Consider the following 26471-nt stretch of genomic DNA (forward strand, 5'->3'; position numbering starts at 1 on the left):
GCTCTGTTCACAGACACACCTGCCTGCCAATATTATTTGTTGGTACCAGTGTTTGACTCCCCCTTGCCCTCCAGCAAAAATAAAGTTAGGGAATTGTAATAGGGTGCAAGATTATCCCATCTTCCTTACCATGTGTGTAAAGCCGGTATTAAAATTATGGTCCTGTTAGTATTTATGGAACATTTGACTTTATTATGGATGATGAATGGTTTATCCCATAGTTTGTGCATGGCTGCTGTATATGCACACTGTAAATATTGTGAAGTGTGTGCCTACCAAAGCAGAAATCTAATACTTGAAAGCAGTACCAGCTGTGATTGTGAAGGAGGAGCCAGTATTCATGTTGATTTGTTCAATATTTCTGGCAGATACAGCAGCTGTATAAATGGCTCAATACTACAGTAGAACATTGCACATCACAAACATTTCCTCGTGGTTGCAAAAACATGTTTTTATCAAACAAACTTTGTGTGCATATTGTATAATTGGTCTGCACACAATGCACAGATGGAGTCTGGTCCTCCACTCATTAGAGGTTTCAACAGCATCACATGGCAGAAGCTGTTAATCCAGCACTTACTGCTTCAAACCTGACAAATTCAGCTGCGATTGTGGTGGGGGTTGGGATGGTCACATGCAGTTCCTGAAAGGCAGGCCATCTGTATAATTGAGTACATAGTTTATTTACATGTCAATTTTCTATGTTCATACATACTAATGAATTTCATGTGCTGATAAAGCCATATTTAAGTGAGATTTTCCGCCTTTGTTTCATTGTTGAATTGGGTTAATAGTTTTGAGTGGATGCAAATGAGGGAAAACTAAATTAATTCTTTCCTCCCTAGATTAGAATATTTGTCTTTGTAACAATATTTATTAAGGGCTAATACTTAGAAGTGTAACATTTGAGTTGTTTACTTAACCAAGTTGAAAGCTCAAAGCTTAGCCACTTAACATTGAAGAGTTGTACGCAACAGATCTAAATCTTTTGCAACAGATAGTCATTAGAAGAGACTGTTTGCAGTCCTGGAATTTTTAAATTGAATAAAGTAATGGTAAATTATTTAGCTAAGGTTACTCCTGCAGAGCCTGGCAGTGAGGATGATTTGACATTTCAAATAGCACTGGTTTCAATCAAGGGAAAAGTTTAAGATAACATTTTAAATGCCAAGCAGTATTGCCAATTTTTTAAAATTATAAACTGGTGTGAATTGTTCTGCATTACACATTCACCCTACACTGTAGGAGCCTGTCCTCCTTCTGATTGGTTCCTGGGGAATAAATGCTGGGCTTGCAAAAAAAAATCATGATGTCATCTGTATCATAGTCAGCATGGAACCTGCTGGTCCCACTCCTTATAAACATTGTGCAGCAATTGTTTTCTTCATCTCTAGTCGAGTTTGCACCACTTAGCATAAGTCAATTCCTTACTCCTTAGACCTAGGTACAAGAAATATTGTAAAATTTTCTTCCTTATTAAAAATTCAGCATAAGTTATTGTTTTCACAACGTGATGACATAAAAGAAAAGAATAAAGAAAGATGAACAGGATTTAAAATCCATTTGTTGAATGGAAAGCATAGCTGCTCCAACCCTTGTGAAGGGTTTCTAGCACTGCAAAAGTGTAATAAGCCATTCTCAGTTATAGATGGGCATAAAAAGTGAATAAAATATCTTGTCACTGGAATACGGTGGCAATAACTGCACCACTTGCCGTAAATTCTCCAAATGTAACCATAGGGAACAGTACACTGCTTTTTTTTATTCGTTCATGGGATGTGGGCGTCACTGGCAAGGCCAGCATTTATTGCCCATCCCTAATTGCCCTTGAGAAGGTGGTGGTGAGCCGCCTTCTTGAACTGCTGCAGTCCATGTGGTGAAGGTTCTCCCACAGTGCTGTTAGGTAGGGAGTTCCAGGATTTTGACCCAGCGACGATGAAGGAACGGCGATATATTTCCAAGCCGGGATGGTGAGTGACTTGGAGGGGAACTTGCAGGTGGCGTTGTTCCCATGTGCCTGCTGCTCTTGCCCTTCTAGTTGGTAGAGGTCATGGGTTTGGGAGGTGCTGTCGAAGAAGTCTTTGCGAGTTGCTGCAGTGCATCCTGTGGATGGTACACACTGCAGCCACTGTGCGCCGGTAGTGGAGGGAGTGAATGTTTAGGGTGGTGGATGGGGTGCCAATCAAGCGGGCTGCTTTGTCCTGGTTGGCGTTGAGCTTCTTGAGTGTTGTTGGAGCTGCACTCATCCAGGCAAGTGGAGAGTATTTCATCACACTCCTGACTTACACTGCATGGAATGGGATAAACCAAAAAAACATTAAAAAGTGCAATGAATCATAGAATCATAGAATGATACAGCACAGAAGGAGGCCATTCGACCCATCGTGCCTGTGCCGGCTCTTTGAAAGAGTTATCCAATTAGTCCCGCTCCCCTGCTCTTTCTGCATAGCCTTGCAAATTTTTCCCCTTCGAGTATTTATCCAATTCCTTTTTGAAAGTTATTATTGAGTCTGCTTCTACCACTATTTCATGATGTGGAGATGCCGGTGATGGACTGGGTTTGACAAATGTAAAGAATCTTACAACACCAGGTTATAGACCAACAATTTTATTTGAAAATCACAAGCTTTCGGAGGCTTTCTCCTTCGTCAGGTGGATGACGAAGGAGAAAGCCTCCGAAAGCTTGTGATTTTCAAATAAAATTGTTGGACCACTATTTCAGGCAGTGCATTCCAGATCATCATAACTTGCTGCGTAAATTTTTTTTTCTTCATGTCGCCTCTGGTTCTTTTGCCAATTACTTAAACCTGTGTCCTCTGGTTACTGACCCTTCTTCAACTGGAAACAGTTTCGCTGTATTTACTCTATCAAAACTCTTCATAATTTTGAACACCTCTATCAAATTTCCCCTTCTCTGCTCTAAGGAGAATAATCCCAGTTTCTCTAGTAAGCATGCGAGGGCAGATATGTCTAATTCCTAATCTGGCAAGTGTTCCCCAATGCCACCCTGTACCCTTGAGGTCTGCAGCTCCTAAGAAACTCTGAACTCTCTCCTGGACATAGGGTTTGGGGAGGGCACCATTAGTGTCTCAGCCATGTCATTGCAATATATATGAGTTTATCCATCAATTCCTTCATGCACACAAACATCAACTCATTGGATTTGATCACGAAGGCCTTAACTCCAAAATCTTCTGGCCTTGAGGTTTCCAAGCTCTCATTCCTGACCCTTGTCAGAGGAAATACAGATCCTTATATGACAAAATTAACTAATTGGTTACACCTATTCACCATCTGGTTAAATTAATTAGACATGTGCTTCCTCTCCACAGGTAATTGAGAGATTTGCTCAGACTTACCTGTCCAACTCCCACTGAATAGAAGCAGGACTTCCCAAATGTGGAAGAGGAAAGACATACAAGCACCCACCAACAGAAGGCTTCCTAAAATGGAATTCTTTAAAATGTAAATCCCTGAAGCCCTAGACACGTAGGCTCAAAGAATATAGCCCTTTTACATTTCCCTCAGACAAGTCAACATTTTTCCAGAATTTATCATACCAACCTCCCTCTGGCATAAAGTATCCGCAACTTGGAGGAATATACACCAAGTTATCGGGCCCTACTCTCCAGGTGATCAAGGACTGTAAGATACATTAGGAGTCAGAGGAACTGTTTTATGATAATTCAGTCACAGATTTCAAAGTAATCCTTAATATATTGTTCCAGTGTGAGAAATTCATTTCTCAGTATACAGACTCCGTGTCCGCAGAGTGAGAAATTAGACGTTTGGACACTGTTGGTCAGCATATGTTCTCCCAAGTTGGAATCGGATCAACATGGCTTGTCACCAGGTCTACGGGACAGCACCAATGGTTAACAGGCTATAGTTAAGGCTGACTGCAGTCCTCTTTTAGACCATCTGTTGCCTATTGCATTGAACTCAAACATCATGTGGCTTCATCGATTTAGGGACCAGAATTATGGTGCTATGGGTTATGCTTCACAGGTTGGCTTGTTTGTGCTTGGCATCACTCTGGGCGAGTTACACCAGCACCTGTTGCAATTTTCTTTTGATGGGAAGGGCATATTTGGGGAACAGGTTGAATTCATTTAATAAACACCTACAAAATCTTTGTATCAGGGCTCTGCTGTATCATATAGGCACACTGGACAGCCACCTTTCCAGTCCTTTCCAGCCACTGCCAGGGGTTCACGAGCTGTGCACTCCAGAATACCCTTTCACCCAGAGGCCACATGCACACCTAGGGATTCTCATTGCAATAAAGGAGAGGTTCCACCCTTCAATGATTTGGTATTGTCAGGATGGCTTTTGTTTTGCTGACATGTAGCAAATATAATTAATATAATACAGATATAACTAAAAACAGAAAGGCTATTTTAGTATTTTTGATAATTCTGTTCGGTACACAATTCACTTTTAGTCCTCAATTTGAGAGTTAGTTATAGTGAATTATGATTAAATAAATATCCTCATTATAATTCAGTGTGAGCTACTGATCAAGGAAACTTTGACATTGTGAGAGAGGTGAATTATCGGGAGGTAGACATTCGGATCATTTCATGAGTCCGCGATCCCATGCTCCTAACAATGAGCTATGCTTAGAAACACCTTTTTGGAGTAGAAGCAATGTATTCCGGGAGCGGAGGGGCTGGCACTAAGGATGGAACCTATCTCTGCCTTTTAATTGCTGCCACATTAAATTCTGACAGATGGGACTGGCATAGGAAGCAAACCGTGCAGTGGCGTACTGGCCCACGTGTGGGGCCCACTAAGGGAAATCAAGTGACAGTGGATCTCAGAGGGATCGATTGCTGTTACAATATTAGCCTACCAGCGAGAGAGAACCAGTCCCTCACCTGGGAATTCCCAGCATCTTCGCCCAGACTGATGTATCCTCCTCCCATAGATTAGCAAGATGTCGCTCTAAAATTGAGACAGTCCTGCTTGGTGGGCACTGCTGTAGCACAGCTACTAACCTGGGCATCCAGCCCTTAACAAATAAATGTCCCCATCCTGGGATTTGGGAAGGGGTGATGGCAGCTAGAAAGTGATGGCCAGAAGTTCTGTCCCACTGGAATTTCTGTTCTGGTTTTAATGATATGGGGCCTATTTTTAAATGGGTATAAGTCCTTAATGCCTGTGAAATAACCCACAGTCTCTGCTCCAGCTGTTTTTGGTCTTGACAATAAGGGTTTTATTATATTTTCACATTTACTGATGGTGGTGTTCCACCGTTTGACAACTAAAAGAATGACTGGCACAAGGCTAGTAGAAGGATAGCCACAAACTTCAAAATCAAAAGTCTTAGACCCCGATTTTCAAATGAAATTGTGGGCGGGGGGTGGGGGGAGGCTGCGAAAATCGGGAAAATCCCAAGCAGGTGAAGAAGCCAGCCCCAACCCGCCGACTTCCGGGTTTCCCACAGACGCGCCTGTGAGCGTGCGTACTTCCCGAATGCGGAAGTCCCGTCGGCAATTAAAGCCGGCGGGATGATAGTTAAAGAACCAAATGTACTTCATTGAGGTACTTAAAGTACTTTATTTCCGACATAGTAGATAGTTATGACTATTTTAAATGTATCTTGGCGGCTTTCATGCGGCTTCAGTTTCGTGAAGAGCCGGATCAGGCAAAAATAAAGTAAATAAATTAAATAAAAAACCATTGCACAATTTTTTAAAAATCAAAATAAACCTACCTTTCCACTGATGTCACCTGCACCCCCCTGCTTCGATGTCCCCCTCTTCCCTCGATGTCCCTCTCAGCCCCCAAGGCCTCCCTCTCTGATGTCCCTCTCAGCCCCCAAGGCCTCCCTCTCCGATGCCCCTCTCAGCCCCGATATCTCCCTCTCTGCTTTCCCCCTCCGATCTCCCCCTTCAGCAGTCTCCACTCTGTTCCAGTGCCGGATGACGTCTCTCTTTCTTCCCCACCCCCACGCCTTGCAGCTCCTGTCGGCAGCCAACCTGTCAATCAGGTTGGCTGCCGGGCATGAAACCCGGAAACAACTTTAATCACCATAAATTACATCGCAATCATGTCGGAAAAGGTAAGTTTTCTTTCAGATATGGACAGCTTCATAAAAACTAGTTGGAAGAGTGCCCCAGGTTTCTGTAGTGTGATGCAGCTGGGATCCTGCCCTGCTGAGGAACAGACATCAGTAATTTCTGGGGATGTATTCATAAAATAAACTTTAAAATTAAGTTGCCAGAGTAGTGTTGAGAGCAGCTGCCTATCTCATCCATTTTGTCTGTACAACAGTCACTGCACTCCAAAACTAATTAATTGTGTGAAGTGCTTTGAGGCATTTTGACTTAGAAATTCAAACGTTATTATTTTGTTAAAAGAAATCAGGAGTGACTGCTGATTCCTATCATTTGAGATATATTAAAATTAGCCAGTGAAGTAACCTGTAACCACTGTCCCTGATTTACATAATACCCTACTGTATATTGGGTGTATATTGAGTAAATGGCATAAATGATAAATAAACCAGTCATCCAAAAGTAGGCTTTTTAAACTAATTCAGGTCCCTCGCACTCTATGGCTCAGTATCCAAATCATTACCTATCCCATGTCGTCAACACACACTTTTTAAACAAAGACATTGGGAAAAGAAAATATGAAATACTTAACATGGGGAGAGTAAATAAGTTTTAAAGTTAATTACAATTCTTTGTAACTGATTTGAATGAGAATGCCTATGACGAGGCTCCTTCATTAAAAGAAACTGTCTAGATCAGCTTATATATAACAATAGCATTGCATATTGTAGTTACTACTGGTGGTAATTACTAGTATTCTGTATTTCCAGGAAATTGCTTTAACAAAATATGCATGTTGATAAAAGCACTAGTTAAGCAAGAGTCAGGATTGCCAGCACTTTTTCTCCACTCACCTCTGTTCTACTCCTCTGGCAAGATAAGTTGACACTAGAACAGCTGATCTTCCGACTCTGCTCCTGCACATCATATCTACAATGCAGAACTCAGTGGAGATGAGGACTGATGCACTCATTGCAGATTCCATTCACCGGCACATAAATGTGTTTAAACAGGCAAGCTTTCTATTCATGTTAAAATGGGCAGCACTTCAAAATTGATCTGGGGATTCTTGGTTATCTTCCAATTTTGAATGGAACTACTCTAAGACGTTCCTCTTAAATGTCATTGAAGTAGCCTAGCAGTGAGGGAGAACTGATTTGGTGTCGTTGTAGCTCGATAAGGATGATTTAATAAAAATACAAAAAGTTTTTCAATTTAAAAAAAATTGCCAATATGAACTAGGAGAGTACTTTGAACAAGTTGTATCCCCCTAGACTTTATTTCCCATTACCATGTCAGTTTGGGTCATTGTAGCACTCTTGCCTCTGGTTCATTGAGCTATAGATGTTGGGTTTGAGTCCCACACCAGGTTCTCAGGACATAATCTAGGCTGACATTCACTGTGGTACTGAGGAAGTACTGCATTACAATGGTGTCGTCAATAGATGATAAATGTTAAGCCGAGGTTTAACAGACAGATGTTAAATAGTCCATGGCAAAGAAAAGCGTAGATGTCTCCAGTGTCCTGGCCAAATTGCCTCTCAACCAGTACCATTTTTTAAAAAAAAGTTCACATTGTTTTTGGGAGGTTTCTGATGCAGAATGGCTACTATCTTTATGTGCATTGCAACAGTCACTACAGTTCCAAAAGTAATTCATTGCATGTAGTGCTTTGAGACATTTGGAAGAGCTGATTAGGTACGATATAAATGCAATTTTTTGTCACATTAGGGGAAGATTTCCTCTATGTGCTATACATGAAGCAAAATTGTAAATTAATTCTTTATAAATGAATTTTATGACTTTGCTACAATTGGTGCATAAAGGAATTCTCCACCCTTATCACATTTGGAGCAGCCCAAAAATTTGCTAAACCATTTGAACATAAGAAATAGGAGCAGGAGTAGGCCAACTGGTTCCTCGAGCCTGCTCCGCCATTCAACAAGACTGTGGCTGATCTTCTACCTCAACGCCATTTTTCTGGACTATCCCCATACCCCTTGATGCATTTAATATTTAGAAATCTATCGCTCTCTGTTTTGAATGTACTCGACTGAGCCCCCACAGCCCTCTAGGGTAGAGAATTCCAAAGATTCACCATCCTCTGAGTGAAGAAATTTCTCTTCATCTCAGTCCTAAATGGCCTACTCTTTATTCTGAGACTGTGACCCCTGGTTCTAGATTCCCCAGCCAGTGGAAACATCCTCTTTGCACCTACCCTGTCGAGCCCTGTAAGAATTTTGTATGTTTCAAATACAACACCTCTCATTCTTCTAAACTCTAGAGAAGACAGGCCTAGTCTACTCAATCTTTCCTCATACGTCAATCCTGCCATCCCAGTAATCAGTCTGGTGATAAAATCAGAACATTTTGTGCTTTTATGTGGCCATATCAATAGCAGCTGAGTTAAAATAGGGTCCTATTTGACCCTGAGATGAGCTTTCAACAACATATCCGCTCCATCACCAAGACTGCCTGCTTCCACCTCCGTAACATCGCCTGTCTTCGCCCTGCTACAGCTCTTCTTCTGCTAAAACCCTCATCATGCCTTTGTTACCTCTAGACTTCACTATTCCAGTGCTCTCCTGACCGGCCTCCCATCTTCCACCCTTCATCCAAAACTCTGCTGCCCGTATCCTAACTCGCACCAAGTCCCATTCACCCATCAACCCTGTGCTCGCTGACCTACATTGGCTCGTGGTCAGGGAACACCTCGATTTTTAAATTCTCATCCTTGTTTTCAAATCCCTCCATGGCCTCGCCGCTCCCTATCTCTGTAATCTCTTCTAGCCGTACAATCCTGCAAGATCTCTGGGCTCCTCCAGTTCTGGCCTCTTGCGCATTCCCGATTTTAATCGCTCCACAATTGCCTTCAGCTGCCTAGGCCCTAAGCTCTGGAATTCCCTCCCATAACCTCTCTGCCTCTCTTCCTCTCTCCCCTCCTTTAAAACCCCTTCCTCTTTGACCAAGTTTTTGGTCACCTGTCCTAATATCTCCCTATGTGGCTTGGTGTCAAATTTTGTTTGATAACGCTCCTGTGAAGTGCCTTGGGATGTCTTACTACTTTAAAGGCACTATGCAAATGCGAGTTGTTGTTGTTGTTAGGGATGGTGACCTAACGTGATTCATGATTGACAGTAGGATTGATAGTGTTATCCCTATATTATAATTCTCTATGAGGCCATTTCTGGAGTATCTCCTTAGAGGACAGACACTGTAAACAGAGTAAAATCTTCTTTTGAAATACATCCCAGCCACTTAATAGAACTGGATCCCTTCCTGGAACTTTAAATTGAGAAGATGTGGAAGATTGTCCTGTTAGAAAGAATCACGTTCTCCCTTCTGCTTTTCAAGAATGCTTCCTGTGCATCTGGCCTACCTTCCTGATAAACTATGCTAAACTTGTATATGCAAGAGTTCGTCAGGTGACCCTGCAAATGTCCCATAAACATTTCGAATGCCACTTGATCTTTTTGTCCCTCTGTTACAAACAGTCCATAGGGGCCCCATATTTCCTCAGAGTAGAGCTCCCTTGCCTCCCTGCAGAATGTTATTCTTGTATCCCAAAGATTAGTGGCATTGTAAGCAGTGTCGATGAAAACATACAATTACAAAGGGATATTGATAGATTAGGTGAATGGGCAAAACTGTGGCAAATGGAATTCAATGTAGGCAAATGTGAGGTCATCCACTTTGGATCAAAAAAGGATAGAACAGGGTACTTTCTAAATGATGAAAAGTTAAAAACAGTGGATGTCCAAAGGGACTTAGGGGTTCAGGTACATAGATCATTGAAGTGTCATGAACAGGTGTAGAAAATAATCAATAAGGCCTTTATATTTAGAGGACTAGAGTACAAGGGGGCAGAAGTTATGCTGCAGCTATACAAAACCCTGGTTAGACCACATCTGGAGTACTATGAGCAGTTCTGGGCACCGCACCTTCGGAAGGACATATTGGCCTTGGAGGGAGTGCAGCGTAGGTTTACTAGAATGATACCTGGACTTCAAGGGTTAAGTTACGAGGAGAGATTACATAAATTGGGGTTGTATTCTGTAGAGTTGAGAAGGTTAAGGGGTGATCTGATCGAAGTTTATAAGATATTAAGGGGAACAGATAGGGTGGATAGAGAGAAACTATTTCCGCTGGTTGAGGATTAGGAGTAGGGGGCACAGTCTAAAAATTAGAGCCAGACCTTTCAGGAGTGAGATTAGAAAACATTTCTAGTGGTAGAAGTTTGGAACTCTCTTCCGCAAACGGCAATTGATACTAGCTCAATTGACAAATTTAAGTCTGAGATAGATAGCTTTTTGGCAACCAAAGGTATTAAGAGATATGGGCCAAAGGCAGGTATATGGAGTTAGATCACAGATCAGCCACGATCTTATCAAATGGCAGAGCAGGCACGAGGGGCTGAATGGCCTACTCCTGTTCCTGTGTATCCTCCTGGATCTTGGGATAAAGACAGGACCACGGTGGTCCCCTGGCACCATGAACAAAAAGTCAATGACCAAAGCTCAACAGCTAGAGCACTGCCACCCTTTCAGCCAGAACACATGACATGAATACGTATGACCCAGAACATCCTAATGTCTTAATAACTCCTGTATGCAATCTTTATAGCTATGTTGCTACAAGTAGTGCCTCATAACAGAATGTATTCTGATGATTCCCTTGTCATTTTGGCATTCTGTTCTATGTACAATGTAAATTTCTAAAAAATAGCTTTTGATTTAGGGATATATTTTCTTCTGTTCATTAATGTTAGCAAAATATTGATGTGTGTATAAAGCAGAGGAAGCCATTTTAAGAACATAAGAACATAAGAAATAGGAGCAGGAGTAGGCCAATCGGCCCTTCGCGCCTGCTTCGCCATTTAATAAGATCATGGCTGATCTGATCCTAACCTCAAATCTAAATTCATGTCCAATTTCCTGCCCGCTCCCCGTAACCCCTAATTCCCTTTACTGGGAAACTGTCTATTTCTGCTTTGAAATTATTCAATGATATAGCTTCCACAGCTTCCTGGGGCAGCAAATTCCACAGACCTACCACCCTCTGAGTGAAGAAGTTTCCCCTCATCTCAGTTTTGAAGGAGCAGCCCCTTATTCTAAGATTATGCCCCCTAGTTCTAGTTTCACCCATCCTTGGGAACATCCTTACCGCATCCACCCGATCAAGCCCCTTCACAATCTTATATGTTTCAATAAGATCGCCTCTCATTCTTCTGAACTCCAATGAGTAGAGTGCCAATCTACTCAACCTCTCCTCATATGTCCACCCCCTCATCCCCGGGATTAACCGAGTGAACCTTCTTTGTACTGCCTTGAGAGCAAGTATGTCTTTTCTTAAGTATGGAGACCAAAACTGTATGCAGTATTCCAGGTGCGGTCTCACCAATACCTTATATAACTGCAGCAATACCTCCCTGTTTTTATATTCTATCCCCCGAGCAATAAAAGCCAACATTCCGTTGGCCTTCTTGATCACCTGCTGCACCTGCATACTAACTTTTTGATCTTCTTGCACTAGGACCCCCAGATCCCTTTGTACTGCAGTACTTTCCAGTTTCTCGCCTTTAAGAAAATAACTTGCTCTCTGATTTTTCCTGCCAAAGTGCATAACCTCACATTTTCCAATATTGTATTGCATCTGCCAAATCTCCGCCCACTCACCCAGCCTGTCTATATCCCCCTGTAGGTTTTTTATGTCCTCCTCACTCTCCACTTTCCCTCCCATCTTTGTATCATCTGCAAACTTTGATATGTTACACTCGGTCCCCTCCTCCAAATCGTTAAAATAGATTGTAAAGAGTTGGGGACCCAGCACCGACCCCTGCAGAACACCACTGGCCACTGGTTGCCAGTCCGAGAATGAACCATTTATCCCAACTCTCTGCTTCCTGTTAGATAACCAATCCTCCACCCATGCCAGAATATTACCCCCAATCCAGTGATTCTTTATCTTGAGCAATAATCTTTTATGTGGCACTTTGTCGAATGCCTTCTGGAAGTCTAAATACACTACGTCCACTGGTTCCCCTTTATCCACCCTGTACGTTATGTCCTCAAAGAACTCAAGCAAATTTGTCAGACATGACTTCCCCTTCGTAAAGCCATGCTGACTTTGTCCTATTAAATTATGTTTATCCAAATGTTCCGCTACTGTCTCCTTAATAATAGATTCCAAAATTTTACCCACCACAGATGTTAGGCTAACTGGTCTATAATTTCCAGCCTTCTGCCTACTACCCTTTTTAAATAAGGGTGTTATATTAGCAGTTTTCCAATCTGCCTGGACCTTTGCTGAGTCCAGAGAATTTTGGAAAATTATTACCAAAGCATCCACAATCCCTCCTGCCACTTCCCTCAAGACCCTCGGATGTAAGCCATCAGGTCCAGGGGATTTATCTGCCTTGAGTCCCATTATTTTACTGAGTACCAATTCCTTAGTGATTTTAATCGTATTTAGCTCCTCCCCCCCTAGAGCCCCCTGTTTGTCCGGTGTTGGGATATTCTTAGTGTCCTCTACCGTAAAGACTGAAACAAAATATTTGTTCAGCATTTTTGCCATTTCCATGTTTCCCACCATTAATTTCCCGGTCTCATCCTCTAAGGGACCTACGTTTGCCTTAGCCACCCTTTTTCTTTTTATATAGCAGTAGAAACTCTTGCTATCTGTTTTTATATTTTTTGCTAATTTATTTTCATAATCTATCTTCCCTTTCTTAATCAATCCTTTAGTTACTTTTTGCTGTCTTTTGAAGACTTCCCAATCTTCTATCCTCCCACTAAGTTTGGCTACCTTATATGTCCTTGTTTTTAGTCGGATACTGTCCTTATTTTCTTTGCTTAGCCACGGATGGCTGTCATTTCTTTTACACCCTTTTTTCCTCAGTGGAATATTTTTTTTTGAAAGTTGTAAAATAACTCCTTAAATGAACACCACTGCTCATGTACCGTCTTACCCTTTAATCTATTTTCCCAGTCCACTTTAATCAATTCCGCTCTCATACCATCACAGTCTCCTTTATTCAAGCTCAGTACGCTTGTTTGAGAACCGACCTTCTCACTCTCTAATTGGATATGGAATGTAACCATGTTATGGTCACTCATTCCAAGGGGATCCTTAACTAGGACATTATTAATTAATCCTGGCTCATTACACAGGACCAGGTCCAAGGTTGCTTGCCCCTTTGTAGGATCAGTTACATACTGCTCAAGAAATCCATCCCTAATACACTCAATAAACTCTTCCTCAAGGCTGCCCTGCCCAATTTGATTTGTCCAGTTAATATGATAGTTAAAATCCCCCATAATTATAGCTGTTCCCTTATTACATGCCCCGACTATTTCCTTATTAATACTTCTTCCAGCAGAGTTGCAACTATTAGGAGGCCTATATACTACGCCCACTAGTGTTTTTTCCCCCTTATTATTTTATACACGTTTTTTCATCAACATTAATGCATGAAGGAAAACCAAGAAAATGGTGTAATACATTAGAGTTTTAAACACATTTTAATAGATATATTAGTTGACTTGTAGAATGAATATTCTAACCTAACTTTGAATCTAAAATATAAGTGAAAATTAGAGATGAAATATAGACCTGTTCAGATACTTGATTCGAAGTACAGGAGAGGGAGGTACAGGGAACTGAAGAATACTTGAACACAACAGTAACATAAGGAAGTTTAGACTGTGATTAGATTGCTAGAGTAATCAAGCACATAGGACTCACTGGACCACTAGTAAACTTCAATGGATGCATAATCAAAAGAAAACCAGTGTAATCAGGCTGATGGACAAAGTGCAGCCACAGAAATTAACCTTAAAAACATAACATGAAAAACATCACTTATCAAATATTATTACAATGCAGGCATCTCACCAGCAGCTTGTTACACCTGGCAGTGTGCAATTGTTTATCTAAAAAAAAATTCTTTCTGTTACAATGTAGTAATTGAAGGGCCTAGGAGCACCTAAGCCTAAAAGGGATCTAATTGGACCCGGATTTGGATATTCACATAATAGTCCAAATAAACATAATTCACATTATTGTGGATTCCTATTTGGTTTGTACTTCATATTCACTGACAAAATATTTATTCAAAGCCAAAAACAAGAGAACCACTATGTGCATTTGGCCAGGACCAGTAAGTAGGCATACATGTAACAGGACTTTGCGCTATTCATTTATTTTCCTTTTTGAGGTTACATAACTCTCCTAAAGGGATAGGCATCTTCTTGTTACTTTTTGCCCTGTGATTCCCTCCCTTTGATAGTCTCCCCGGGTCACACATGTCCCTGTGTCCAAGATCTCCTAGACCACCACCAATAATGCACTTATGCAGATGCCAGGAAATGAGCAAGAGCAGCTTGGTGGACACTCCATTGTAGCATGCGTTGGTGCTTTTTTGCATTGCCGCACCACATTTTCCATAATTTATTTTATTCTTTGTTTAAGCAGCCCTCCCCACAGTGACATGCAGTACTTCTCTGTCGATACCGCATGGGAAGTCTGCTTTTAGAGCAGTCTACAATGAAACGGTTGGGGATTGGAAAACCATGTAGGTTTATTCAGCCCTAGATTTTCTTTCCCTCCCTCCTTTCATTTGGAGCTGTGCTTTGGCTCCATTTGAACTTCAGCAGGATTGGAAACTCATGGTTCTGAGGGCTTGTGAGTTTAGAACTTCATGACCCAGTGCATCAGTAAATGAACAGTGTAGCAAGTTGCTCCTACTGGAGCTACATTGGCTAGGCTACTATTAACTAGAACTAGATCAAGTTGGGCCAAATGGCCTGTTTCTGTGCTGAAAATTCCATGTAAAATTGAACCTTCATAAACGTTTACTGCTTTACTTAATGAATGATTTACTTGTTTGAGACTTGCACATCAGCAGATTTTACTTTAAGAAAGACTTGCATTTATATAGTGCCTTTCACTGCCTCAGGACATCCCAAAGTGCTTTACAGCCAATTAATTACTTTTTGAAGTGTAGACACTGTTGTAATGTAGGAAATACAGCAGCCAATTTGTGCACAGCAAGGTCCCACAAACAGTAATGTGATAATGACCAGATAATCTTTTTTAGTGATGTTGGTTGAGAGATAAATATTGACCAGGACACCGGGGAGAGGTCCCCTGTTCCTCTTCGAAATAGTGCCATGGGATTTTTTACGTCCACCTGAGAGAGCAGATGGGGCCTCGGTATAACGTCTCAACCGAAAGATGACATTTCCGACATTGCAGCACTCTGGTGTGTCAGGTTAGATTTTGTGCTTCAGTCGCTTGAGTGCGAATTGAACCCACAACCTTCTGACTCAGAGATGAGAGTGCTACCAACTGAGCCATGGCTGACATATGTGGTATGTTGTAATTAAAGCATTTCTAACCCTGGAAAACAATAAATTAAAAGAGAAAGGCACTGAAACTGTCCATTTTAGTTTAATGCATAATTAACTCACTGCAGTGCTTTCGGGCAAAATATGTACTGCCAGCTGGATCGTACAAATTTTGGTGTTGCACAGCTGTGCAGATTTGCCTTGAGAATGCCAAATATTTAACATAAATTGAATAAGATAGTAATTCTGGCTAAGTATTAGCTATGCCTATTTTCATCTTTAAATCTGTGCTATAAAATTATTTGTGTCCTAAAAATGTTAAAACTAAATCTTGCTATGCTGAAAACCAATTCTGAATTATTGCTGGAGTTCAGATTTACCAAAACATTGCAATGGTTCTTATCTAATCCTATAATATAAAAACAATAATTCTAATGATTTTTTTCATGTTGACTGTTGAACTTTATTTGAGTTGGCAACCTTAATATTGAAACATCCAAATTGGGAGGGGGGAAGAAAACTGAGCCTGCTGACAAAGTAGAAATATTTAGTAACTTTGAACAGGCTGCCATTTTAAGTAACTTAAGATGATGCTATGGTTTTAATATATCAGGTAGTTCGTTTGAATTCTAAAGCAAAATAAAAGAGATATGGAATGTCAACTCTCCCGTTAAATAATCATGGGGCTTGTGTCCCAGGGCTGTGTGTCATTTGAGATCACCCATCTTTGTTTGAAGTCTATTTTCAGCAAAGCCAGTTATTGGACCATTCTAAAAGGAAAGAAAAAAATTCTGACATTCCAGCCTCATTCAATATCACTTCTCCTCTCAACTGATCAGTATGATATTGAACTTCAGTATGAAAAACTTTTCAGGATATTCCAGCCTTCTAGCTGAAGGCGACAGTATGGTAGCTGTAGTAGAAAGAGGGATCTTTCCTGTTAAATTCTAAAATTTCTGTTCTGTCTTTGCCAATCAAATTTTAGCCAATCTAAAATTGGCAAATTTAAAGTGGTTTCTGTTAACTGCTTTCTGAGGGATTTATTCTGTCTTTGCACATATGTGTGTGTGGGCTAGTGAGTACCCACAATTCTCTCTGGGGGCATCACATAGAGTTACATAGAATGTACAGCACAGAAACAGGCCATTTGGCCCAACAGGTCCATGCCGGTGTTTATGCTCCACACGAGCCTCCTCCCTCCCGATTTCATCTAACCCTATCAATATATCCTTCTATTTCTTTCTCCCTCATGTGTATTTAGCTTCCCCTTAAATGCATCAATGCTAGTTGCCTCAATTATTCCTTGTAGTAGTGAGTTCCACATTCTAACCACTCTCTGGGTAAAGAAGTTTCTCCTGAAATCCCTTTTGGATTTATTAGTGGCTATCTTATGTTTATGGTGCCTAGTTCTGGTGTCCCCTGCAAGTGGAAACACCTTCTCCACATCTACTCTATCAAACCCTTTCATAATCTTAAAGACCTCTATCAGATCACCCCTCAGTCTTTTTTCTAGAAAAAAGAGCCCCTGCTTATTCAATCTTTCCTGATAGGTATAATCTCTCAGTTCTGGTATCATCCTAGTAAATCTTTTTTGTACCTTTTCCAGTGCCTATGTATCCTTTCTATAATATGGACACCATAACTCATCACAGTAGTCCAAGTGTGGTCTAACCAAGGTTCTATACATAACATAAGATCATAAGAAGCAGGAGTAGGTCATCCGGCCCGTCGAGCCTGCTCCGCCATTCAAAAAAATCATGGCTGTCCTTCTACCTCAACGCCATTTTCCTGCACTATCACCATATCCCTTGATGCTTTTAATATCTAGAAATCTATCGACCTCTGTTTTGAATGTACTCAATGACTGAGCCTCCACAGCCCTCTGGGGTAGAGAATTCCAAAAATTCACCACCCTCTGAGTGAAGAAAGTACTCCTCATCTCAGTCCTAAATGGCCTACTCCTTATTCTGAGACTGTGACCCCTAGTTCTAGACTCCCTAGCCAGGGGAAACATCCTCCCCGCATCTATCTTGTCGAGCCCTGCAAGAACTTTGTATGTTTCAACGAGATCACCTCTCATTCTTCTAAACTCTAGAGAATATAGGCCTAGTCTACAATCTCTCCTTATACGACAATCCCGCCATCCCAGGAATCAGTCTGGTGAACCTTCATTGCACTCCCTCTTAGGTAAGGAGACCAAAATTGTACACAATACTCCAGGTGCGGTCTCACCAAGGCCCCATATAATTGCAGTAAGACATCTTTACTCCTGTACTCAAATCCTCTTATAATAAAGGCCAACATATCATTTCCCTTCCTAATTGCTTGCTGCACCTGCATGTTAGCTTTTAGTGGCTCATGTACAAGGACACCCAGGTCCCTTTAAACATCAACATTTCACCATTTAAAAAATACTCTGCATTTCTGTTTTTCCTACCAAAGTGGATAACTTCACATTTTTCCACATTATATTCTATCTGCCATGTTCTTGCCCACTCACTTAGCCTGTCTATATCCTCTTAAAGCCACTTTGCATTCTCCTCACAACTCATTTTCCCACCTAGTTTTGTGTCATCAGCAAATTTGGAAAAATTGCATTTGGTCCCCTCATCCAAATCATTGATTATAGATTGTGAATAGCTGGGACCCAAGCACCAATCCCTGCGGTACCCCACTAGTCACAGTCTGCCAACCTGGAAAAGACCCGGTTATTCCTATTCTCTGTTTTCTGTCTGTTAACCAATTCTCAATCCATTACCCCCAATTCCATGTGCTCTAACTTTGTTCATCAGCCTGTGTGGGACCTTATTGAAAGCCTTCTAAAATCCAAATACACCACATCCACTGATTCCCCCTTATCTATTCGACTAGTTACATCCTCGAAGAACACCAATAGGTTTGTCAAACATGATTTCCCTTTCATAAATCCATATTGACTCTGCCAATTCCTATTATTATTTTCTAAGTGTCCTGTTATCCCATCCTTTATAATAGATTCTTGCATTTTCCCTACTACTGATGTCTGGCTAACAGGTCTGTAGTTCCCTGTTTTTTCTCTCCCTCCTTTCTTAAATAATTGTAAACAATTTTACAACACCAAGTTATAGTCCAGCAATTTTATTTTAAATTCACAAGCTTTCTTAAATAGTGAGGTTACATTTACTACCCTCCAATCTGGAGGAAGTGTTCAGAATCTATTGAATTTTGGAAGAAGACAACCAATGCATCCACTATCTCTATAGCCACCTCTTTCAAAACCCTGGGATGTAGATCATCAGGTCATTGGGATTTATTGACTTTCAATCCCATTAATTTCTTAGTACTATTTTTTACTAATACTAATTTCTTTCAGTTCCTCATTCTCGCCAGACCCTTGGTTCTCTGGTATTTCTGGAAGGTTTTTTTGTGTCGTCTTCAGTGAAGACAGACACAAAGTATTTGTTTAATTTCTCTGCCGTTTCCTTATTCCCCATTAAAAATTTTCCCGTCTGTCTGTAAGGGACCCACATTTACCTTGGCCAGTCTTTCTCTTTTTACATAGCTATAGAAGCTTTTACAGTCTGTTTTTATGTTTCTTGCTAGTTTACTCTCATATTCTATTTTCCGTTTCTTTATCAATTTCTTGGTCCTCGTTTGCTGAATTCTAAAATGCTCCCAATCCTCAGGCTTACTGCTTTTTCTGGCAACTTTATATGCCTCTTCCTTTGATTTAATACTATCTTTAATTTCTCTTGTTAGCCACGGTTGGACCATAGAAACATAGAAAATATGAGCAGGAGTAGGCCATTCGATCCTTCTAGCCTGCTCTGCCATTCAATATGATCACGGCTGATCCTCTATTTCAATACCATATTCCTACTCTCTCCCCATACCCCTTGATGCCTTTTGCGTCTAGAAATCTATCTATCTCCTTCTTAAATATATTCAGTGACTTGGCCTCCACAGCCTTCTCTGGTAGAGAATTCCACAGGTTCACCACCCTTTGAGTGAAGAAATTTCTCCTAATTTTAGTCCTAAATATCCTACCCCGTGACCGCTCGTTCTGGACTCCCCAGCCAAGGGAAAGATCCTCCTTGCATCAAGTCTGTCTAGCCCTGTCAGAATTTTATACATGCAATGAGATCGCCTCTCATTCTTCTAAACTCTAGTGAATACAGGCCTAATCGACCCAATCTCTCCTCATACAACAGCCCTGCCATCCCAGGAATCAGTCTGGTGAACCTTCGCTGCACACCCTCTATGGCAAGTCCACTCCATCTATGGCACGTACTTTTCCTGTTGGAGTTTTGTGCCTTAAAGGAATATATATTGCAAATTATGTATTAATTCTTTATGTGCTAGCCCATTGCCTGTCTACTATTATACCTAACAACGTCTCTGCTTTTCAGTTCTATCCCTCTAACAATGAATCCCAGTGCTTGGTTTTTTTAATGGCTTTATTAACCTGTGTTACTACTTTTAGTGATTTGTGTATCTGTACCCCCAGATTCCTCTACTCCATTTAGACTCTTATTATCCAAGCAGTATGTGGCACCCTTATTCTTCCTCCTAAAATGTAATACCTTACACTTATCTGTATTGAAATTCAGTTGCCAATTACACTGCAAGTTTATTAATGCCTTCCTGTATTTCGTTGCAGTCCTCCTCAGTATTAACTATACCCCCCAATTTGGTGGCGTCCGCAAATGTTCAAATTGTACTTCTGATTCTCGAGTCCAAATTGTTTATTTAAATGGTGAACAACAGTGATCCTAGCACTGATCCTTGTGGAACACCACTTCCCACCTTTTGCCAGTCTGAGTAACTACCTATAACCCCTATTCTCTGTTTTCTGTCTTGTAGCCAGCTTGCTATCCATTCTGCTACTTGTCCTCTGACTTCACGTGCTCTTACCTTAGTCATGAGTCTAATATGTGGTACCTTATTGAGGCCTTTTGAAAATCCAAATATATTACTTCTACTACATTACCCTTGTCTATTCTTTCTGATACTTCAAAGAATTCAAAAACGTCGGTCAAGCATGATCTTCCATTTTGAAATCCTTGCTGATAATTCTTTAGTATATTTTCGGTTTCTAGATGTTTTTCTATGACATCTTTGAGTAAGGATTCCATTATCTTTCCTACCACCGACGTTAAGCTAATTGGTCTATAGTTCCCTGGACTGGTTCTATCTCCCTTTTTAAATATAGGAATCACATTAGCATCTGCCAGTCCTCTGGCACTATTCCCTTTTCTACTGAATTCTTATGTATGTGTAATAGTGCCTCTGCTATCTCTTCCCTTAATTCTTTTAAAATGCACGGATGCAATCCGTCAGGACCAGGGGTTTTATCCTCTCTGAGTTTGATTGGTTTATCAATTATATTGCGAATATTGTAATAGAATGTGAGCTTGTAGACTCAATTGTTATTCTTAATGGTGGAGTCATTGATAAATAAACTCTGCAGGATACAGGGCTTGATTCTTCAATTTGCAAATCATTCAGATGTAGAATTCATTTTCCAGAACTAATTGGATAATGCTTTATCAAAACATGACTTGGGAGTTGAAGGCCTGGATGAGATGTGAACCAATATTAAATAAGGTGGTACTGTGTTCAAGATGCTTCATCGGGGTCAATTTTTGTCTCCTTACTGCCGCGTTTTTGGCATGAACGGGTTGGTAGTGGGACAGAAATTGCTAAAAACACTGACTCAATGTCGGAGGCCCACCCATTTTGATTTTCGGGGGCAGGGGCTCCATTTAGGCGGCCAACACTCCCAACCGAAACTGGCGGGTGCCTAATTAATAACTTAAAATGAGAGTCCTATGACGTATTCAAGACTCAAACACCGTTTTTACTGATTCAACGGTGTCAACGGTACCACCGCTGCTCCTGAATCCGCCCTCAAATTATGGGCAGTACGTGGTGTGAGGTGGCCAGTTCCAGCCCTACTTAAAGGGACTCTCAACTGCTCTTTTAAAATTTGGCAGGCATTTTGCTGTTAGTTCACAGTTTTTTTTGGTGCAGAATCACTGTTCTTTTACTTGTAAGTGACTGATGCAAGTCCATCGTGTTCCCTGTGGACAACCAGAAACATAAGGGCCCTAGGGTTCACACGTATACTAGGCTTCCCCCAAGATCAGAGTGTTGATGTCTTCACTCACATTGCCATGAGGGCTCCTCATGAACCACAAAGGGTTCCATTCCCGTAATGTGCAACTGGTGTGTGATGATCAGCAGCGCATTATGCAGGTCTATGCCTGTTTTTCTGGCTGTTGCCATTAAACTTCCATATTGTGCCAATCCTCCATCCCCCACTCTTTGCCTCTGCACAGCAAGTGAGAGGCTGGCTGCTTGACGCACTTGGCATATGATTCCTTTAAGGAACAACTGTCAGTGACGAGCTGCACTACAACCAGATCCACGATTCGTGGAATAGAGCCCTCATTGGAGCACTTAGGCAATGCTTCCTGTGCTTGGACAGGGCTGGTGTATTCCCCCAATACAGCCCAAAGAGAGTATCCCACTTTCTGGCTAGCTGCATGCTGCACAAATATGTTCTGCAACGGGTACAACACATGGAACCACCATGTACGCGGACCTTCAACCAAATGACAAAGATGACACCGAAATGGGAGGTCACCAACTCTAGCCTGTAGCCAGAGCTTTTCAACAACAACAACTTGCATTTATATAGCGCCTTAAATGTAGTAAAACGTCCCAAAGAGCTTCACAGGAGCATGCAGCAGCTCATTACTCAATCTTAGCCCCATTCCCCTCCACCCCCCACATCAACCGCCATGTCCAACATCTCTTCCAGTCCTTCGACCCTCCAATGTACTGTTCTGCCCAAAGACCAGCATTGATATACACGACACTTGAAATTGCAGGGTCCACAGCTAATACAGGAACACTGCACACAAAGACTTCAAAACGGTTTATAATTTCTTGCATTTCACATATGCTATCAAAATAACGATCACCCAGATGTTAGGCCATAGTGCCTTTCTTAAATGATCTCTTTACTACTCTTACGAGGTGCTCCCCCACTGGCTTCAGCATGGGAAGTGGAAGGCTGCTGTAGCTCAGACAAAGGCTTTTGAGATGCTGGTGGTTGGTGACCTCTGGAGTTTGGGCCTGGTTGCAGACTGCAGGGTTTCGGCGGCCGGTGAGGCAGTCTGGTCCAGCTATCTTTTGCGGCGGGCATTGGTTAAGGGGGTTGAGAGGGTGCAGATATGATGTCATCCTGAGAGATGGCAACATTCCATTGCACGACTGTCTCTGCTATCGGACAGCAGCTCAGCACCCCCACTGATACTGACTGTAAGAGATCCGTGATCCGAGTGAAGTCCCTATCTATTCGGTCTTCAAGCTTGTCCGTGGTGGTTGCTCCCAGAGCCTGTATGCCATCAGAATGAGCATCCCCAAAAACTGCTATTATTGGTGCCTCAAACTCCGGCAGGGAGGGTCCAGTGACATTGTCCTTTGAGGTGACCACTTGCTGCATGGTTGACTGAAGAGTGTTGATATCATGTGCTAGAACCCTACGCATATTGGTAGAGGACATCTCCACCATTTCTGACATTGTGTGGTAGCTCTCTGGCAGGGCGTCCAATGCACTGAGGAATTGCTAGTGCACACAAAGCATTTTTCTTTTGGAGGATGAGTTCCTAAAGTCTGCATCTTTGTCCACTTCAGCAGAGTTACGACATAAGCTTGCCCTCTGGCAAGCCCTTTCCTGAGCTGTCCTCTGCTCCTACTTACTAGTGCTGCATGAATCATCCTGTGCAACCCCTCTAACTCACCATCTACACCAACTGGGGTGCCGATCTTTATGTTGTTGCTTGGGAAGTTATGAGCAAGTGACAGTGCATTATTGAGAGGTGGTGCTGTCTGTGCAGCTGCAGGGCCCATCATTGACAGAACCTAGAAAAAATGCAGAGGGACAAGGGTTAGGATGTAATGGCAAGGGCAAGTGGCAACAGAGGAGTGGCAACACAGTGCAGCCCCAGGTTGCCATGGTGTGCGAGCTACAGAGTTAAGTAGAAGGAAAAAAGGACGGGAAAATGGCCAAACAGCCTGCTGCAAGTGGCTTCCATCCTCACCGTCTTCAATGTTGCGTGTTCTTCTTCTGCCAATAATGTCGATGATGCTGTCCTCCATTGGATTGAGAGTTTGTAATGTAGCGGCACCGCTCCCGGTTCATGCACTCTCCCTTCTGTTGTGTGCCAGCTAGTTCTGCAAGAAGAGTGGGAATAGGTTAGTGTGTGCACTGTAAATGGGTTGTGAAGATGTGTGAGGCAGCTTAGGAATGAGTGCATGCTGAGAGGAAGGAACAGCAAGTGTGTGCAAGTAGGGGAAAATTGTTAGATGAAAGAAAATGTACATAATGTGAAATACCAAAGAATTTAACTTAAATGTGAAAATTAATCTAAGTCCAAGCAAAGTAATAGCAGAATGTTGTTTATGCTAGTTTTGAGGGCAGCAGCAGGTGTGTGTTTGTGTGTGTTTGTGTGTGTGTGTGTGTGTGTAAGTAAACAAAGGGAGGTCTGGTGAAGTGTTGAAACTTAACACTATACCGATGCATTAACACCCAAACCAGTAGTACAAAGAGAAACTTTATTGAGCCCAACTTGTATACAAGTGGACGAGCACCTCAAAACAATGGTTGAAGGTACAACTTCCTCGAGTCAGTGAAACAGCTCATGTTTATACAATTCAATAAAGAACGCCCATCTGTTACAGAATATGGGCGTACACATACATTCTTTATTGGCTCAGGTAGTTGGTCAATCAAGTAGTGAGCCTGCCCCCCGAACATCCATAGCCATCTTATTACTTTTGCATGTAGGCCTCAGCATTCCCTTCCTCCCTACATTCCTGCCTCTTGTTATCAGTAGGGCTGAAGCTAGTCTCAAGGCCACATGGCCGTTCAAGAAACTGTATTCTTATTATATTCTTGTAGTCAGCTACACCCTTATCTTTAAGAGAGGCCAGGCTGTACTAAGTACACGTAATTACACAATTGTGCTTCTATGTGTACTGTAGCTAAACCTATTATGTGAGTTAAGTGAGTTAATAAAGAGTTAATATGGTCAAGTATCCCTTCATGCACTTCCACATTAATATGGTCAAGTATCCCTTCATCCACATCCACAGAAGTGTCCTGTTATGATTGGAAAAGAGGCTTGTACAGCAAGGGAGAGAAGGTTTGGCTGTTCTGTGGATAAAGTGTGGTGTTGCAGAACTGTATTGAGAGATGTGAAGTGGATACTTACCTTGGTATGGTCATTACATTTTTTGCACTACAGCCAGGCCCTATGAATAATGCTCAGCCACCTCTGTCCATGCATGCTGACTTATTTGCAATCTGAAGGAAAGAGGACCTCTTTCCTGGCCCTTACTTTTTCAATTAGCACCTCCAGTGTCTGAAAATCAGGTACCATGGCCATTAATATTGTGCCTGCTGCTCAAGAAATGCACTTTTCACACACCGTCAATGAAAATTCCAGTCCCTCCTTAAGAGGTGCATACTGGCTTTAAGAAGCGGCAGGCCCATCAGATTTCCCACCCGCCCAAATGGTGAGCTGCTTGTAGGCAGCACAATTAGCACTGGCAGCTCGTCACTCAAATTTAAATGAGACCTGACCACCAAAATGGATCAGCCTCTTGCTGAGGTTATTGGGTGGGTGTTGCAGTCGCTCTGCCAACTGCCCACATAATGTACCCTGATCACCAAAATTAACCCCTTTGTGTTTTTGAAGCTTGGCATCAGGAGTATACAATGTATATCCTGTGCTGCTTTCAATATAATCCAGTAGCAAAGGTAGCTTATTAACCCTCAAGTTTTCTACATCCTATTCATTATATATATATAAGGTTAAGTTTTGGTTCGTAAGAATGTGGACCTGTTTATGGAAGCTGCTGTTTATGGTGAGGATTGAGTATGGAGACTGGCCGAATTGTAACAGTAGCAATCACTAGATATTTAAATGATGCAGGAGGTTACAATTACATTTACTTTACTAACTGTGAACTCTTCTCTTTTATTGTTTAGATGTTGATGAGTGCACAACTATTCCTGGTATATGCCATGGAGGTGAATGCTCCAACACAGTTGGCAGTTACTTTTGCAAGTGTCATCATGGGTACCTACCCACTGCAGATGGTTCAAGATGCATAGGTAAGTGATGCCACATGGGGAAATAAAATAAATGGAATAGGAAGTTCAGACTAGGTCAGATTGGAGCAGTAAATGCTATTTTGCCAATCTGGATACTTAGATATTGTTTGTTCCTGATTTTTGCTGGATTGACCAGTAAATCAAATGAGAGTTTGATGATCAAATCTTACAAATGAGTCTTTTTCATTTTAAATGAGTTTGTTGAACCGTTTTTTTAAGATTGAGAAACCCAAAGCCTGTAATGCAGGACACTATGGAGATTGAAGAGAGTTTGAGAGAAGACAAAAGCCATGAACTTGTGCCATGAGATAAATTGGGTTAATGCCTCCATTAAATTAGTAGAGAAAGGAATTTCAGACAGTAGTGATTAAGTAATGCCAAGCTTGGATTTTAAAAGTCTGGAGATTCAATGAGAAATGCAAGATTGATGTAAGGAGTTCCATACTTTTGAAGTCTTGAGAAGGAATGATTTGGAGTAATAGTTGGTGGGATGAGTCTAGGGTTTAACACAGGAAGGAGGAAAATCACATAGGAGATAGTATTTGGAGCTTGAGGAACAAGAGGAAAGTTCATAGCAGAAATAGTATTGATAAAATAGAGGAATAGAATATTCGTCTATAAAGTAGTGAGAGGGGAAAAGGATTGTGGCAGCGTGGTTACTGGCTGATTATACTGATATAAACCAAGAACAAGGAGAAAGATGCCTTATATTCAGCTGTCCAATGCTGCTGGTGTGAAATGCTCTGGTATAAATATATGTAGAAGATTGGAATTTGTTTCACTAATCACCCTTGTTTTCTGTTAGATTACTAAACATTAGTCATTTTAACTAAAGATGCCAAAGTGCCCAACTCATATGATCCTAGAGAGCTGGAACATCTTGTACTTTAACAC

General features: G+C 41.5%; 1 protein-coding gene across 4 annotated transcripts in view; it reads left to right on the forward strand.

Moving 5' to 3' along the window:
- LOC137304686 (fibrillin-1-like) overlaps positions 1-26471 on the forward strand; it is a 462162-nt gene that overhangs the window by 153220 nt on the left and 282471 nt on the right. For all 4 annotated transcript variants that reach the window (XR_010958610.1, XM_067973343.1, XM_067973344.1 and 1 more), the window contains exon 8: positions 25452-25577. Coding sequence is in view for 3 of the 4 variants with exons in the window: in XM_067973343.1 (XP_067829444.1) it covers positions 25452-25577 (126 nt within the window). In the remaining variant the exon portion in view is untranslated. The remainder of the gene's footprint in view (positions 1-25451; positions 25578-26471) is intronic.

The sequence above is a fragment of the Heptranchias perlo genome, chromosome 38, assembly GCF_035084215.1.
Source record: "Heptranchias perlo isolate sHepPer1 chromosome 38, sHepPer1.hap1, whole genome shotgun sequence".
Classification (NCBI taxonomy): Eukaryota; Metazoa; Chordata; class Chondrichthyes; order Hexanchiformes; family Hexanchidae; genus Heptranchias; species Heptranchias perlo.